Source organism: Lontra canadensis, unplaced genomic scaffold (assembly GCF_010015895.1).
Source record: "Lontra canadensis isolate GAN:19392208 unplaced genomic scaffold, GSC_riverotter_1.0 scaffold15, whole genome shotgun sequence".
NCBI lineage: Eukaryota > Metazoa > Chordata > Mammalia > Carnivora > Mustelidae > Lontra > Lontra canadensis.
The window spans coordinates 20007220-20022443 of NW_022631009.1; the positions used below are offsets into that span (position 1 = coordinate 20007220).

Sequence of the window (15224 nt, forward strand, 5' to 3'; positions counted from 1 at the left end):
AGTTACAAAACCATACATAGTTGTTCAGTCCTATCTTGGCTTTTAATAAACTACATGTGTGTACACAAAAAAGACTAGAAGATTTGTATTTTAAAATGTTAGCAGTCGTTGTCTCTGAGACGAATAGTAAGTAGAATGTATGTTTTTTGTTTTCTTATTACAAAAGATATATTACTCTTGTACTAACAAAAATAAGAAAATTAAATATTTTATAAGCAAATACATGGTAAATGTTTACTAAGTGTTCCTAAAAAGAAGCGAATGGAACAGCAAGGAACAGAATCGAATTTGAGAGGAGTTAGAGCCAGATTCTAGATTCTAGATCCTCACCTACTTCTACCATTGCGTTGTGAGATGGTGTTGGCCTAATTGTTCATTTTTATTTCAAATTCCCTTTCTAAATATGGAAAACAATTTGCTGTATTTAAGAGATTTTTTAGTGAAAAATTTCATTTCACTAGGACACTGCTAGTGAAATTGGAACTGGTATTTCACGGCTTCCTGAGGTCTCTAAAAAGCCAGAATACTGGAATAATGTTCCTGAAGAATATAAGCACTTTAATTTTAATGACCTGCTTAACAACAAACTGGAGTTTGAACATTTCCGCCAGTTTCTTGAGGCTCATTCTTCAAGGTAAGGAACATAAGCATTTTAAAATGTATTTATCCTTTAAAGCATCATTTTCTAAGCTATTTATGATTTTAAGCTACTTATTTTGATTGAACATATTATAAAAGTGATTTGGTGCAAGATTTCACCCATGATAGTAAAAAGTAATGAGCATACCTCTTTGAAATCTGTATGGTAACTTTTTGTTGGGGAGTGCATTTTGATAAGAGCAACCTCCCCAATGTTATTTCAAGTCATCGAATAAGATTTGTTAGTAGTTTTTAGCATCGGCTAAATAAAAACACCAAAGTGTTTTATTCTTTTGCTTTTCTACTTTCTTTCTTTTGCATTTTTCTAGACAGCTGCTTTAATTAGTATTTCTAAAAAGTATCTCCTTTATATTTTTCTAAACTGTTAAAATTATCACTATAATACTTGTGATTTTTATTAGCTAATACATCAATGAAATACTAGTTTTGCACAGAATCTTGGAAACTTATGACATATTTATGTAATGTAAACTGAAATATTGATCATATATTTTTCCAATAATTTTCTCCCAAGTTAGCAGAAAAGGTTTAGACCTGGGAGCCAAATTTCACATATATAGTTTCCCTTCTTATTGATGGGAATTGTGAATTTAGCATGTTGCCAAATATACATGCAGTAGATGGAAATTTTCCCAGATTTGATATAAACAATATGAGTCCAGCATTGATGGAGGAACTCTTGAGACCCTGTCAATAACAGTAGTAGATTCTTTTCTGATCCCAGTACTCCCGTGTTCATTCATATATTTATCTAGGATTAGGCATATTATTGAACTCATTAGTTTCATTACCTAATCAGTTCGCTAATTAGTTAAGACAACTTTTTGGGTGGGTTAGTAGAATTCAGAGAAAAAAAGTAAAAAGGCTTGTACTTTGTTTTTGTTTTCATTTTAGTATGGACCTTATGTGCTGGACGGACATTGAACAGTTCAGAAGAATAGTTTACGGAGACCGAAAGCAAAGGGAAGAAAAATCTATATATATTAAAAACAAATACCTTAATAAAAAATATTTCTTCGGTCCCCAAAGTCCAGCTTCTCTATATCAGCAGGACCAGGTATCAATATGTAAACATATATTCTTTGTTGAAGTATGAAAACCAGTAATTTTTTAAAATTTAAATTCAATTATTTAATCTATAGTATATTATTAGTTTCATAGAAAGAGTTCAGTGATTCATCAGTCTTAAATAATACGCTGTGCTCATTACATCATGAGCCCTCCTTAATATCCATCACCCAGTGACCCCATCCCCCTACACCCCCTTCCCTCCAGCGACCTTCAGCTTATTTCCTATGATTAAGAGACTCTTATGGTTTAGTCTCACTCTCTGGTTTCGTCTTGTTTTATTTTTTCCCTCCCTTCCCCTGTGATCCTGTTTTGTTTCTTAAATTCCACATATCAGTGAGATCATATGATAATTATCTTCCTTTGTAACATATTTTGCTTATCATAATATCCTCTAGTTCCATCCACATCATTCCAAATGGCAAGATGTCATTTTTTTTTTATAGTTGAGTAGTATTCCGTTGTATTTATATGCCACATCTTCTGTATCCATTCATCTGTTGGTGGATATCTGGGCTCTTTGTATAGTTTGGCTATCATGGACATTGATGCTATGAACACTGGAGTACATGTGCCCCTTTGGATCTCTACGTTTGTATCTTTAGGGTAAATACCCAGTAGTGCGATTGCTGGGTCATAGGATAGCTCTATTTTCAACTTTTTGAGAAATCTCCGTATGGTTTTCCCGAGTGGCAGCACCAGCTTGCATTCCCACCGACAGTGTGAGAGGGTTCCCCTTTATCCTCATCCTCACCAACATCTGTTGTTTCCTCACTTGTTAATTTTAGCCATTCTGACTGGTGTGAGGTCATTGTGGTTGAAAACCAGTAATTTATTTCTTTTTGTCAACAACTTGAAAGTCATCTATTTTGCTTTGCTTTTATGATTTATATGTTAGATACTTTGAAGATCTTAACTTTTTAAGTTATTTCTAAGTATCTACAAATTAAATGCCTTTAAAATTCACTCAAGTATACTATAAAACTGTTATTTTTTAAAGTAATTTATAGAACAAAAATAACTTTTTTTCATCCGGTCATCCATTCATTCAGCAAATATGAATGCCTGTGATATATGTTGTCATTATTTACTATATTATTACTGTCATTATTACTATATGTCATTCTTACACTATGTGGTGTCATTATTTATAGCAAAAAGGCCAGACGGGAATTCAGCAGTGTGACTTGAGTGTTTATGTAACACTTTGATCACATGAAATATGGTTCAATTTTTATGCTTTTGAAATGTAAAGAATTAAGTATTGTAATGAGTTTGAAGTTTGCTAGTACCACATTACTACCTGGAGATCAAATGTGTAGTGTTTGATATTTTTATTTTGGTAGTTTAAAAGGATATCTATTTTAATGGTATACATCTATAAAATACAAGTTTCAGATAAATGCTAAATTTAGTCAATTAAAGGAAAATACAGAAGTGTTCATAAGTAGGGCATACCACATTAAAAAGCTAGATCTTACAGGGGTAAAATAAGCAATACTTTTTGGGAGTAAGAAGGAGAAGGAATTCTGAAATTAAGCAACCTTGACAAAATGCCTTGCCATTAGTTCCCTGAGATCCAAATCTGGGCTGTATTAGCAAAAGTATTGAGTATCTCAATAAGCACAAGTATGAAATAAACACATGGAAGGCATTTGTTTTCTGTTTGGCTTGTGGTACACTGTATGAGGGTTCCTGGTATCTGATGCTACTGTGTGAACCTTCCATACTAGAACATGCTGAGAACTTCAAATTCAGTAGAAAAAGTGATTCATTGTTATCACAGCAAATGACTGTGTTTACTCCAGAGAGTGTCCTCAATGACCTTTCTTCCTCATCTCTGGCCTTACTTTTATTTTTGTTTAAGTATTTTATACTTAAGGATATTCATATCACATTACATTCCATATAGATCTTGCTAGTTCTAATTTCAGCTGGGTGGACCAAGTTTGCGTTTTGATCAGCAAAGCAGTCTTTTCCTCTTTTTCTTTTTCCTTCCTTTTTTATATTAAAAAATTCAGTATTATTAAAGGATGGCTATGAGGGTTTCTCATCTTTTAACAATTATTAGTAAGATTTGATTGATTTTATTAATCAAAGGTGAACTAGGAAGGAGGTAATTTTTTCAGTGAGGAGCCCAGAAGTTTTGAATGGTGCGTGCACAGAACAGGCAGAAAACAGAATGATTTATAGCAGGAAATAGTCACTTGTGGCTTGTTGAAGCTGAGACTTCTACAGAAGGAAGATCTGGGCCACCAAGGAATTATATTTTGTAAAAGGTGTCTCCTGTGCAGGTCAGAGACTCTTCTCTGTATAACATGGTCTCTCTCTACTTCTGCTGCTTCTGTTTTCTTCTTCAGAGTTGTTGCAGCAGCTCTGCATTGCTAGGACCATCCTCTTCCCACCACGTCCAACCCAACATTTGTTTGTGCCTATTTAGAATTTATGAGTCAAGGTTGTCTCCTAAGTAATTCATGCCCCATTTTCCTCATACACAAAAGAAAACGCTTTCTCCAACTAGTCAACTTGACCAGAATCACAGATTCACAGAATCTTAGACCTGGACGAGCCTTTAGAGAACACATAGACTAACAATTCCCCTCATTTCATAGTTGAAGATGCTGAGGCTGTGGAGAAAAAAATGGCATTGCCTGTGGTCACACAGGATAAAAACCCAACACCTGTGTTCTCTGAAATATATCACGAGCAAAATCAGACATCTAAAAAACCATCACATAAACCACAATTGTCTATTTGATGTTATAGGGGAGTTCTAGATTTTTACCATTCCACAATAGAGCCAGGAGATATCTTTCAGCAAATGAGAGTTGTGCTACCTAACACGTGCTTGGGAAACGGTTTGGGAGTAGATGGATAAATGAATGACTATTAGTGTTTCTTCACTAAAACAGGAGTTTGCAGTTTTTCAGTTTCCTTTGTATTTTCTTAGATAATGAATTTAAGTGGTGGCTGGGGAAGAATGCTCCATGAGCAGCTTGATGCCCCTGTCCTGCTTGAAGTTCAGAAGCACGTCCTCAATAAGCTGGAAAACGTGTGGTTGCCATTGTTTCTTGCAAGTGAACAGTTTGCAGCACGCCAAAAGATAAAGGTATATCAGTTATTGGAATATTTACATAGCAATAGGCAGTACCTCTTAAAACATCACATTTGTCTACCCGTGGACCCAGCCATTGAACTTCTGTGGTGCAGTGGTTAAGAGCATGGAGTCAGCCTTCCCAAGGTTTTGCCTCAACCCTGCCATGTGTTAACTGTTCACTTTCAAGGTTTGTTTTTTTTTTTTTTTAAGTATATTTCATTCATTCATTCATTCATTCATTCATTTACACTTTACGTAATCTCTACACTCAACATGGGGCTCGAACTCATGACCCCAAGATCAAGAGTCTAACGCTCTACTTGACTGAGCCAGCCAGGTCCCCCAACAGCTTTTAAGTTTTATAACCTTAGTTTCCTCATTTGAAAAATAACTGGGGTTAATAAGAGTAATTGCTTCTAAGATAATTGTGAAGATGAAATGAAAGAAGGCATGTGTAGTTTCTTAGCGTGGTACCTTGCACACAACGAAGATTCAAATAGTACTTATTAATCTAGGTGTTATTTTTTTATTGTTATGAAGTCTTCATATAAACGGGCAAGGATATACAGGGGGGAATAGTTAAATGCTTTATGATAATTCTGTGCTATGAAGATTTCTATATAAAATGGGGTTATAAAATGAGATTAAAATATATAAATGAGATTTCCGCAGGAACTGATGTGAAAGATTATTTCTTGAGGGAAACAAGCAGATGCAGAATAGCATATAGAAGATAATCCCATTACATGTTCTTATATCTCTGTATCGATTTATGTATTTATTTTTCTATCTATCTGTATTTGTGTTTATGAAAAAAGTCTAGAAGTATCTGCCTCCTGGGGAATAGGAAGGATTTTTACTTTGTGAAATGGGGTGTTTTTTGTTTTTGTTTGGTTTTTGCTTTGTTTGCACTTTATAAAAAGTTTGTGTTACTTTGATAATTTAAAATGTCATTGTCACACCAAACACAGGCAAACCTTATCTTTGCAAAAATAACATAAAGGGACAGAAGGTGAAATTTTGGGCTCTAGTATGCAAAAGTACATGCCATTAGTGTTGATCAGGAAGAATCTAAAAGAACTCTCCTCTATATTCAATTTATCAAACACTTTGAGCCTTACTTATGTGGAAATCATCCTTAGTCTTATGAGCACCTTAAATTATGGAAAACACAATACAGCTGGGAAAAATAGAATTTATAGTCTGAAGAAGAGCTGACTTGTTTTAGGCAAAAAGTTCCTAGAAATAAACTTTGAGGCAACTCAAATCTCCTCATTTCCTTTCTTTAGGCTTTGGCTTACTAATATTATTTACCACGTTTTTTCACTACGTTGACCACAATAACTTTATTGTAACTTATAACCGTTTCCTGACTGACTTAGCGTTCTTTGGGTGGCAAACAACATAAACTGATTCTGGCAACCTTCAGCCAAGGAGAAAGGAGAGAATTTGTTATAAAATGGTGCTAGAACATCTCACACACTGAGGGGAAGAGTTGACACCCAAGCTCTAGAAAGGCCAGGGGCTGGGACAGCCCTGGACATCCAGCAGAAGTTCCTGGATCTTTTCTCTAGCTGTGGCTATCAAAAAGCAGCACCTATGATCCAGTAGTGGTCTCTCTAGGTCAGTGCCTATCTATCTGCTGTGGACAGGGAGGTAGTTTCACATAGCCCAGATTTGGCAGGAGTGGTTCCCAAGGGAAGATAGTGCATATAGGCAATAACCTCAAGAAATATCCACTATATTTCCTCCCTGTGTTGAAAAACTTCTGTGCTTTTCTAAAATTAGTTGTGGCTAGAAAATAGCACAAAAATCTGGGGAATCCTAATTATCTCTCCCGCTTCAATTTCCAGGGGACCCAAAGTGAACTATTATCCACATTTGGGGAAACACACTTAGGTATTATTAGCTTAATTTTGCAGATGGGGAAACTGTTCAGAGAATTTGAGTGACTTGCCAGGCACCTAGGGAAAGCTTCCCTTTCTAAGTCTGGTCTTTTTTCTCCTAAACTGCATTATCTCTTATCCATGCTGACCTTTACCTCATTTTTAAAAGCTGTTAAATTAGGGGCACCTGGGTGGTGCAGTCAGTTGGGCGGCCAACTGTTGGTTTCCACTCAGGTTGTGTTCTCAGGATGGTGGGATTGAGCCCTATGTGGGGCTCTGTGGTCAGCATGGTGTCTGCTTGAGATTTTCTCTCTTTCTTTCTCTCCCTCTGCCCCTCACCCCACTAGTACGCACTCTCTTAAAGAAATAAATAAATATTTTTTAAAAAATAAAATAAAAGCTATTAAATTAGTAAATGATGTAAAAAAAGGTAGACATTCTGAATAATTGGGATAAAATAACTGGTTTTGCTTTCAGGTACAGATGAAGGACATAGCCGAAGAGCTCTTGTTACAGAAGCATGAAAGGAAGATCGGGGTCTGGAAGGCAAGTAGTTTGTTATAGTCTTCCTCTTGCCCCTCCACACTGTCAAAGTATTGTTTTTTTCCTCCCCTACTTGTTCAAAGACCCTCATTGTAGACACTGCTTTCTAAGCCACTGACTCTGTTTAATTGGCTGATGGAATCTGGGGGAGAGGGTGATTCTGCCATAGCCCTCTTCTTAAAGTCCTCTCGATCTGCTAAACCCTAGAAGTGTGCTTTAAATATTGGACTTAAAATATGCACTTTAGTTTAATTTGCTAGTGGTGGATTTATTGAGGCAAGCTGTTCATTTTAACATATGGTAGCTTATTGATTCCAGAGCGTGAATTGCACAAAAAGAATAGGTATGCAACAGAATGAGCAAGTTAAATTATCTTGCATTATATTCTGTTGAAAGTTACATTTTGGCTTTAAAAGGATTAAAAACTATCATTTTATAATAGGATACCTAATTAGAAATTGCCTATTTTGCTTCTTAACAAGCATGATAAACACAGTCTTCCTTTTGAGCCTATAAATTTATATGTATTCATCCTTCTACAGATCATTCTGGAATGTCAGACTAGACCCGGGTAACCCCCTACATACATAAAATTTTATTTGACTATTAGAGGATTGTATGTATCTGTTAGGATGCTCTTTTTCTATATTTTCCTCTTGAAAGGAAATAAACCATTCTTATGTTTGTCTTTTGCTATATTTTTTGTTGAAGTGCTAAGGAAGATGGGCTTACATTTCATATTATTATGCATTATAAATTATGTTATTTTCTGTTGTGTTAAATTACTAAGTTTTGTATATTAAGAAGTAGGTCTTAAAACATTATTTGCTGAGTGCATTTTAAATAAACATCCCAGTCTAATACATAATTATTCCTACTTATAGGGCTGTAATTTTAATACAGAACGTATGGTGAGGTCTTAACTTTTTGACCAGAGAGTACGTGCCTCACTAAAACATGTTAGGCGTCTAATCACTTTATCAGGGTTAAGGCACTGTTGTTCACCTCAATTGCCTAGTATTGCCTTCCCTTTTCAGTTTTCAATTCAAATGTTATCCTCAAGACTCTTCTGCAAAGCTTTTGCTCCTCTGGGCAGAATGAGTTACTCCTTTTGTGTTCCCATAGTGCTTTACATAACTTTCTTCAACACTTATGCTGATAGTCACACATGATTTGTTTCAGGAAATTTATTTTATGCATTGTCAGTAATGGATATTTATCATGTGTTTTGACTGAGAGTTACTGTAATTCCTAAATTCATTTAAAACATTGCCTTTGGAATGGTGCTTCTTTGCATGATTGTAGACTAAACTCAGATTTGGGGAACTTCAATAAAATTTATCCAGTAAAAAAAAAAATGTTCTATTCAGTAAATTCAGTAAAATCTATGTCTTATGTTTTTTAATCTGAGAGGCTAAAGAGGGATGGATATGTGATCTAAAATGGTCAAAACTGGGCGCCTGGGTGGCTCAGTGGGTTAAGCTGCTGCCTTCGGCTCAGGTCATGATCTCAGGGTCCTGGGATCGAGTCCCGCATAGGGCTCTCTGCTCAGCAGGGAGCCTGCTTCTCTCTCTCTCTGCCTGCCTCTCTGTCTACTTGTGATCTCTCTCTGTCAAATAAATAAATAAAATCTTTAAAAAAAAATAAAATAAAATGGTCAAAACTTAGAAAGTAAGCATCTTGTATTTCAAAACTGTGAAGATACAAACTAAGTAATACTTGTAAGCGTTACTAACACATCATAGGTCCATCTGGCTTTTTTGTTATGTAAAGTAAATCCTCAGTCAGAAGAAGCTTATTACTAAAAATAATGTAGTAATGATTTTTCTTCTTGTTATCAAGTACTAATATCAGTTTTTATTAAAATAATATGAAGGTGTCTCACCTAAAAATATGATTTGTTTTCTAGTTAGAATCTCCACAGCAAATTTCCTGTTTAAATTAACAGGATTAATTGGTAATTTTTTTTTGTAAGATTTAGAAAAAATATCTTAAATGTTCTAGTGGTCTTATTTTTTAAAAGGCAAGCGAGTTATATTTAATATATAACATGATACATGTATAATAATATGCAGTTTTAAAATACATAATAATAATGTAACAATATGTAATCATAAAATTATGGTTGCATTTTTCTGTTTAGGTACAGAATTCACACAATGCATTAAAATGTAGCTTTCCACCATAGTCCCAAACTGTAATGATTCTTAACATTCTTAAACAACGTAGTTATATGTTCTGAATCATTCAATCATTTCTTTTTCTCTCTACCTCTTTAAAAATTGAACAAGATCAAATAAAACTCATGGATACAGAGAACCAGAAGGTTGGTTCCCAGAGGACAGGAGGGAGGGTGGGATGTTAAGTGAAATGAATGGAGTCAAGAGGTTTCAGTTCTAGTTATGAAATAAGTAAGTCTTGGGATATAATTTTATAGGATGGTGACTAACGTCAATAACATTGTATTTCATTGCATATTTGAGAGTTACTAAAGGTAAATCTTAAATGCTATATTCATAAACAGAAATGTTCTGTATCATTGTATGAAGACTGATAGTAACTACTTATTGTGGTAAACATTTGGCAGCATACATAAATACTGAATCATTATGTTGTATAGCTGAGACTAATACAATGTTACATGTCAATTATACTTCAATAAAAATATTCATAAATGAAAAAAATTATGCCATAAAATTATGGAGACAAAAGAGAGAAGAACATAAAGGTATAAGTTGCCAAATTCTGTTGCATCCATGCCATAAATTCCAACAGCCCAAAATAAAGGAGGTTGAAGTTGGTAATTTTTAGCCTAATAAATGACCTTATTATTACTTTTTAGAATACAGCTAAATTTTCTATATTATCTACTTTGGACAGCCTGTGGAGAGTAAGTGGATATCTTCGTCTTGTGAAATCATTGCTTTTCGTAAAGCATTATTGAATCCAATTACTGCAAGACAGTTTCAACGGTTTGTGGCAGTAAAAGGAGATTTATTGGAAAATGATGTACTCTTTTGGCAAGAAGTACAAAAATATAAGGTATCATATTAGAAGCTTGAGAAAACCACCTTTATGTGTGTGTGTGTATGTGGAGTAAATGTCTTAACACATCAGATTCTTACCTGCGACTCCATAGACAAGATTTTTATGAGATATCCCAATTGTTTCATCTTCGGACCAAAACATAACTATTAAGGTGTTTATTGTTCTATGTTAGGCACATCTCTTATTATACAGTGAAAAGTAAGAGTGAGCCCTGAAATAATAGAATTAGATTTTTCAACATAGTCACATATATTACATATTCACATATATTATGATTTAATGAGATCCTTCCTGAAAAGAATTTTAACTGTATTTTTGCCTATCGCTCCTCTATAAATGGACCATACACATTTCTTCCTGAAGACATCCATATTCAGTACTTTAACCAAGATTTCTTTACCGGAATTCCTCCCAACTATATTGTCAGCAGTGGTAATCAAAGATAGACAATTATAGATAAATAAACCAACAGAGATGAGAGGAGCTTTTGTATTAGGAAGAATGGCCAAATTTTTAACAAAACAATTAATTGAAAGAACAAGTTTAGGGGCAAAGGCAGTTTATTTTTAGGTTTAAGTTTAAGTGTTTATTGAAACCATATTGCATCTTTGCGTTGAAGAAAGGAAAGGACTTTCTAGGTATTATAATCTAGACTTAAATATGCAATGTTATCAAGAAATACCTAAGAGTAGGCATCCAGACTCTGCTTCATGCTCCCACAGGGAGCAGATTCATTTCTGGGTGAGCAGCCTATTTATCCCATTATAAAGGTAAAGAATAAAAATAAAACTGGAAGTTAAGATGATAATACTTTCAATTCGTCTATACTCTAAGTATGAATTATGCAATACTAATATTCTGCAGCATTTTTATTCCATATAGTTAGTAATTGCTCGATAAAATCTATTTCCAAACTTTCTCCAACTTACCATGAAACTGTTTTCTATTCCTTTCTGTTATGAGCAATTTTTGTACTATTCTCACCTTAGAAATTTTCTCAGAAAAAAAAAAGTTTCAAGATAAAATTTTTCAAAATCTATCACAAGGTAAGCAATATTAAATTTTTTTTTGAGAATTAAGAAGGAGGTAGAGTCTGTTTTCCAGAATAGGCAGTAATACGAGTAGGCAGAATTATTTTTAAGCTGCTATGAATATGAGTAAGCCCAACCCCACTAGGATAAGAGGTAATGCAATAATCCTTGCATGAAAGACATTAAAAAACACCCATTCTGAGAATCAAACTGATGGTTTTAGAGGGGAGGGCAGTGGGGGTTTGGGTGAGCCTGGTGGTGGGTATTAAGGAGGGCATGTATTGCATGGAGCACTGGGTGTGGTGCATAAACAATGAATCCTGGAACTCTGAAAAAATAAAATTAAATAAATAAGTAAATAAAGTAAAAAAAAGAACCACCCATTCATTCAAATTCAATCCTTAGTTGTGTGACTATTTCTCCTTTAAGGTTGCTCTTGGTCTTCATTTAAAAATCTTGTCTGTGGTATAGAACGGAGGACATATAATTCTAGGTAACTAGTCAAAATCCTGCTATAGGAGGGAATTTGCTCATTCAATTAGCATTTATTAAGTACCTAATGTGCCAGCTATTATGCTAGATCCTACGAATAAAAATGTGAATGCAGTACATTGCCTTCCCTCAAGGAGGGAGACACCCATGAAAACAAATATCATGAAATAATATTGATTTGGATCCATGTTCTAACTAGATACAGTTTTGGCACCAAGGAGGGAATGATGCAGAGAGGGTTGCAGGTCAGGGAATTCTCGGCAGGGATAACATTTGAATTGGGTCTTGAGAGTGTTTGCTAGGTGGAAAGCCTTCTACCTGGTATGGTGAAATCTTACTGAGCTCACTTTATTATAGCTTAGTCTTACTAAATGTTTACTATCTGCCAGATATTGTTTTAATTCTTTTCATGTAATAATGCATTTATTATTCAGAAGAATACTATTAGGTCAAAGTTGTTATTCTTGCCATTTTACAGATGAAGAAGCTAAGGCATGGAAGGGTTAAGAAACTTCCAACATCATGTAGCTAATTAAGTGGTAAAGCTGGAATTTGAACCAAGGCATTCTGTTGCTAAAGCTCATGCCCTTAAACACTTAAGTTATGTTCCATCCTCCCAACCCAGCTGTGATTATGGTAATACGCCAAGAAATTGAGATCTAGATTCTTCCCAAATTTTCACAATTCAGAACAATGTTTGATTAACCTGTTTAAATTATTTAAACTGAGACCTTAATGATAGGTAAAAGTTCACTAGGCTAATGATATAGTAGGGCAGAACAATTAGAAAAAAAAAGTTCAATTCTGACTTTCATCCCTTCACCCTCAAAATGAAAACTCCAAAAATTTGTTTTTATTTCACAAGACATATTCCATAATTATAAATCAGGCTCACCAAATAATTATATGTGATATCTTATGAGTGATGGAAAAAAATACACTCTTGGTAACATATGAAACATATGTGGTATAAATAGGCATTTTCTGAGGTTATGCTAAATTGAGTTAAAAATGCTAACTTTTGTCTTAATGTAACATTCGTCAAGCTTGTTTCATATATAACTTATTCCGAATTATTTGCAAGATTTTATATGGCCTGCACTCAAATTTTTCTTTCTTTCGTAGTGTCATAAGATAACTATAACAATGCCCATCACACAGTGAGTAATTAATAAGTGTTAGCTCATTTCCAGCCTGGAATGATAAGTTCCAAATGTGTTTGCTTCCTAGCAATTTAGAGAACAATGTCTTTGACAACTATGACAATGCCATAATTCAAACTAAGCTACCTCTTTATTTTAAAAAATGATAGCCCCACAACTGTGACATAAAACTGGCTCTTTTTTAAAGTACAATCACTAGTTTTAAGGAGGATAATTTAATGGGTTAACTATAAGCGTTCAAATACTAAGAGATACATAATGACATACCTGTCACGGCCAGCATCCTGGTTTTGTTGCCTTTTTGTGCCTCAGTCGCCTTAGAGTAGAAGCAGTTCTTGTTGGAAAAGCTTTTGCATCCACCCCGTCAGTTGAGCTAGGTGTCTGTTTTCAGCGCTCGCCTAGGACCCTGTGTAGGCCTCTACTGTAGCACTTCCTAGCTAGCTCAGATTGAAGTTATGTGTTCTCTTGCTTCTCCTCCTGGAAGATTGAGCCTTTAAAGGGCAGGTACTGTCATGGGGCTCAATTGGTAGACAGCAGGCATTCCATATAAATTTGTTCAATGAATGAAAGTAGACATTGAAGCTGTTCCTTTGCCTGGCCATAGAAGCACTCCAGATTAAGTGAAACATGTTTTTATAGGGTATATGCATCAAAGGGTTAGGTTCCTCAAACCCAAGAGAAATAGAAGATATGTTGTTGTTGTTGTTGTTGTTTTTCTAAGATAGCCTTCACATGTTCTAGTGCCCTCTTGACCTGCAGCTAAGCAGTATATATTACTGAAAGATATGTTGGCACAATTCTATAAAGTATTCTAGGAATGCATTAATGATATATTGTTCTATCTTATCTCCTTGCTCAGGACTTGTGCCATTCACATTGTGATGAGTCCATCATTCACAAGAAGATCATGACTATTATCCACTGCTTTATTAATTCTAGTATTCCACCAGCTTTACAAATTGACATTCCAGTAGAGCAAGCCCAGAAGATTATTGAACACGGGAAGGAGTTAGGACCATATGTGTTTAGAGAGGCACAGGTAAGAGATGAGGGCATGCAGCTAAGGGTATTTTATTTTTTATTTATTTTAATTTCTATTTTTATTTTTTTTTTTTTAGCAGCTAAGCATATTTTAAAATAGATGAACAATCTAGATATCCTTTTAAGGCTTTTGCACTATTCATATTTGACAAGGTTCCAACCTTCCTAATACTGGGGTTTATTCTATTTAATTAAAATATTTTCAGGGGTGCCTGGGTGGCTCAGATGGTTAAGTGTCAGGCTCTGCATTTTGGCTCTCAGGTTATGATCTCAGGATCCTGGGGTTGAGCCCTGTGTCGAGTCCATTTCAGATTCTGTGCTCAGCAAGAAGTCTGCTTGAGATTCACACTCTCTGTCTGCCCACCCCCTAAAACAGATAGAAAAATCTTTAAAAACTTTTGCATATTCCCCAGATCATAAGAAACTAGTAACTTATTATTTTGTTGAGACTATATGGCAAATACAATTATTTAAATACTATCCTTGACTCTCCACGATTATCGTTTTTGTTTCTAACTTCTGGAACTCCAGCCAATTCCTCCTTCATTTCCCACCATCCTTATTTCCTATAGAAAAATCTGCTACCACAAATATGTGGTAAAATATGTGTGTCCCAAGATTTGTGTATTTTTAAAGATTGGAATATTCACATAGCTCATAAAGTAAGTGAGAGGAGATTTAAGTACCCGACCAGCATAAAGTACACAAGCTCATGAAAGGAAAACCATGCCTGTTAACCTGCTCAAGTTACTTCTTTTTAAGATAAATAATAGAAAACAGTGAACATAATTTATTTGCATTTTTTAAAAGCCTTTTAGTGATGTTGTTCCTGAAAAATGATTAAGAAAAATAAATTATAATAGAGGTAATAGGGAAGGCTATGTCATGATTTAAGTGATATGAAACAGAGATTTAGGATATGATTGCCCTTGAGCATGGAAAAAAGGCCCTTATTCCTTAACATTCATTTGTGAGCCAGCTGTGTTCTAAGTCCTCTAAGAAACTGAAAATGGACTCCCAATCCAAATTATACATTAAAATAAGTAAAATATAGAGGAGCCGTTGAGGATGTGCTGGAGAGAAATAGAGAAAACATGGTGCCAGAATTAGAGTATCTGTTAGTGAAAAGAGCTTAGTGATCACTTAGCCTAACCTAGGTCACTGGATATCCAGACCAGGGCTTGCCCATGTAGCT

The 15224-nt window shown here is 34.8% G+C and overlaps 1 protein-coding gene across 7 annotated transcripts in view; it reads left to right on the forward strand.

Moving 5' to 3' along the window:
* The window catches only part of RGS22 (regulator of G protein signaling 22), a 133038-nt gene that overhangs the window by 94384 nt on the left and 23430 nt on the right, over positions 1–15224 (forward strand). For all 7 annotated transcript variants that reach the window (XR_004382800.1, XM_032858600.1, XM_032858601.1 and 4 more), the window contains 6 exons: positions 462–634; positions 1555–1717; positions 4679–4837; positions 7189–7257; positions 10135–10296; positions 13848–14027. Coding sequence is in view for 6 of the 7 variants with exons in the window: in XM_032858600.1 (XP_032714491.1) it covers positions 462–634; positions 1555–1717; positions 4679–4837; positions 7189–7257; positions 10135–10296; positions 13848–14027 (906 nt within the window). In the remaining variant the exon portion in view is untranslated. The remainder of the gene's footprint in view (positions 1–461; positions 635–1554; positions 1718–4678; positions 4838–7188; positions 7258–10134; positions 10297–13847; positions 14028–15224) is intronic.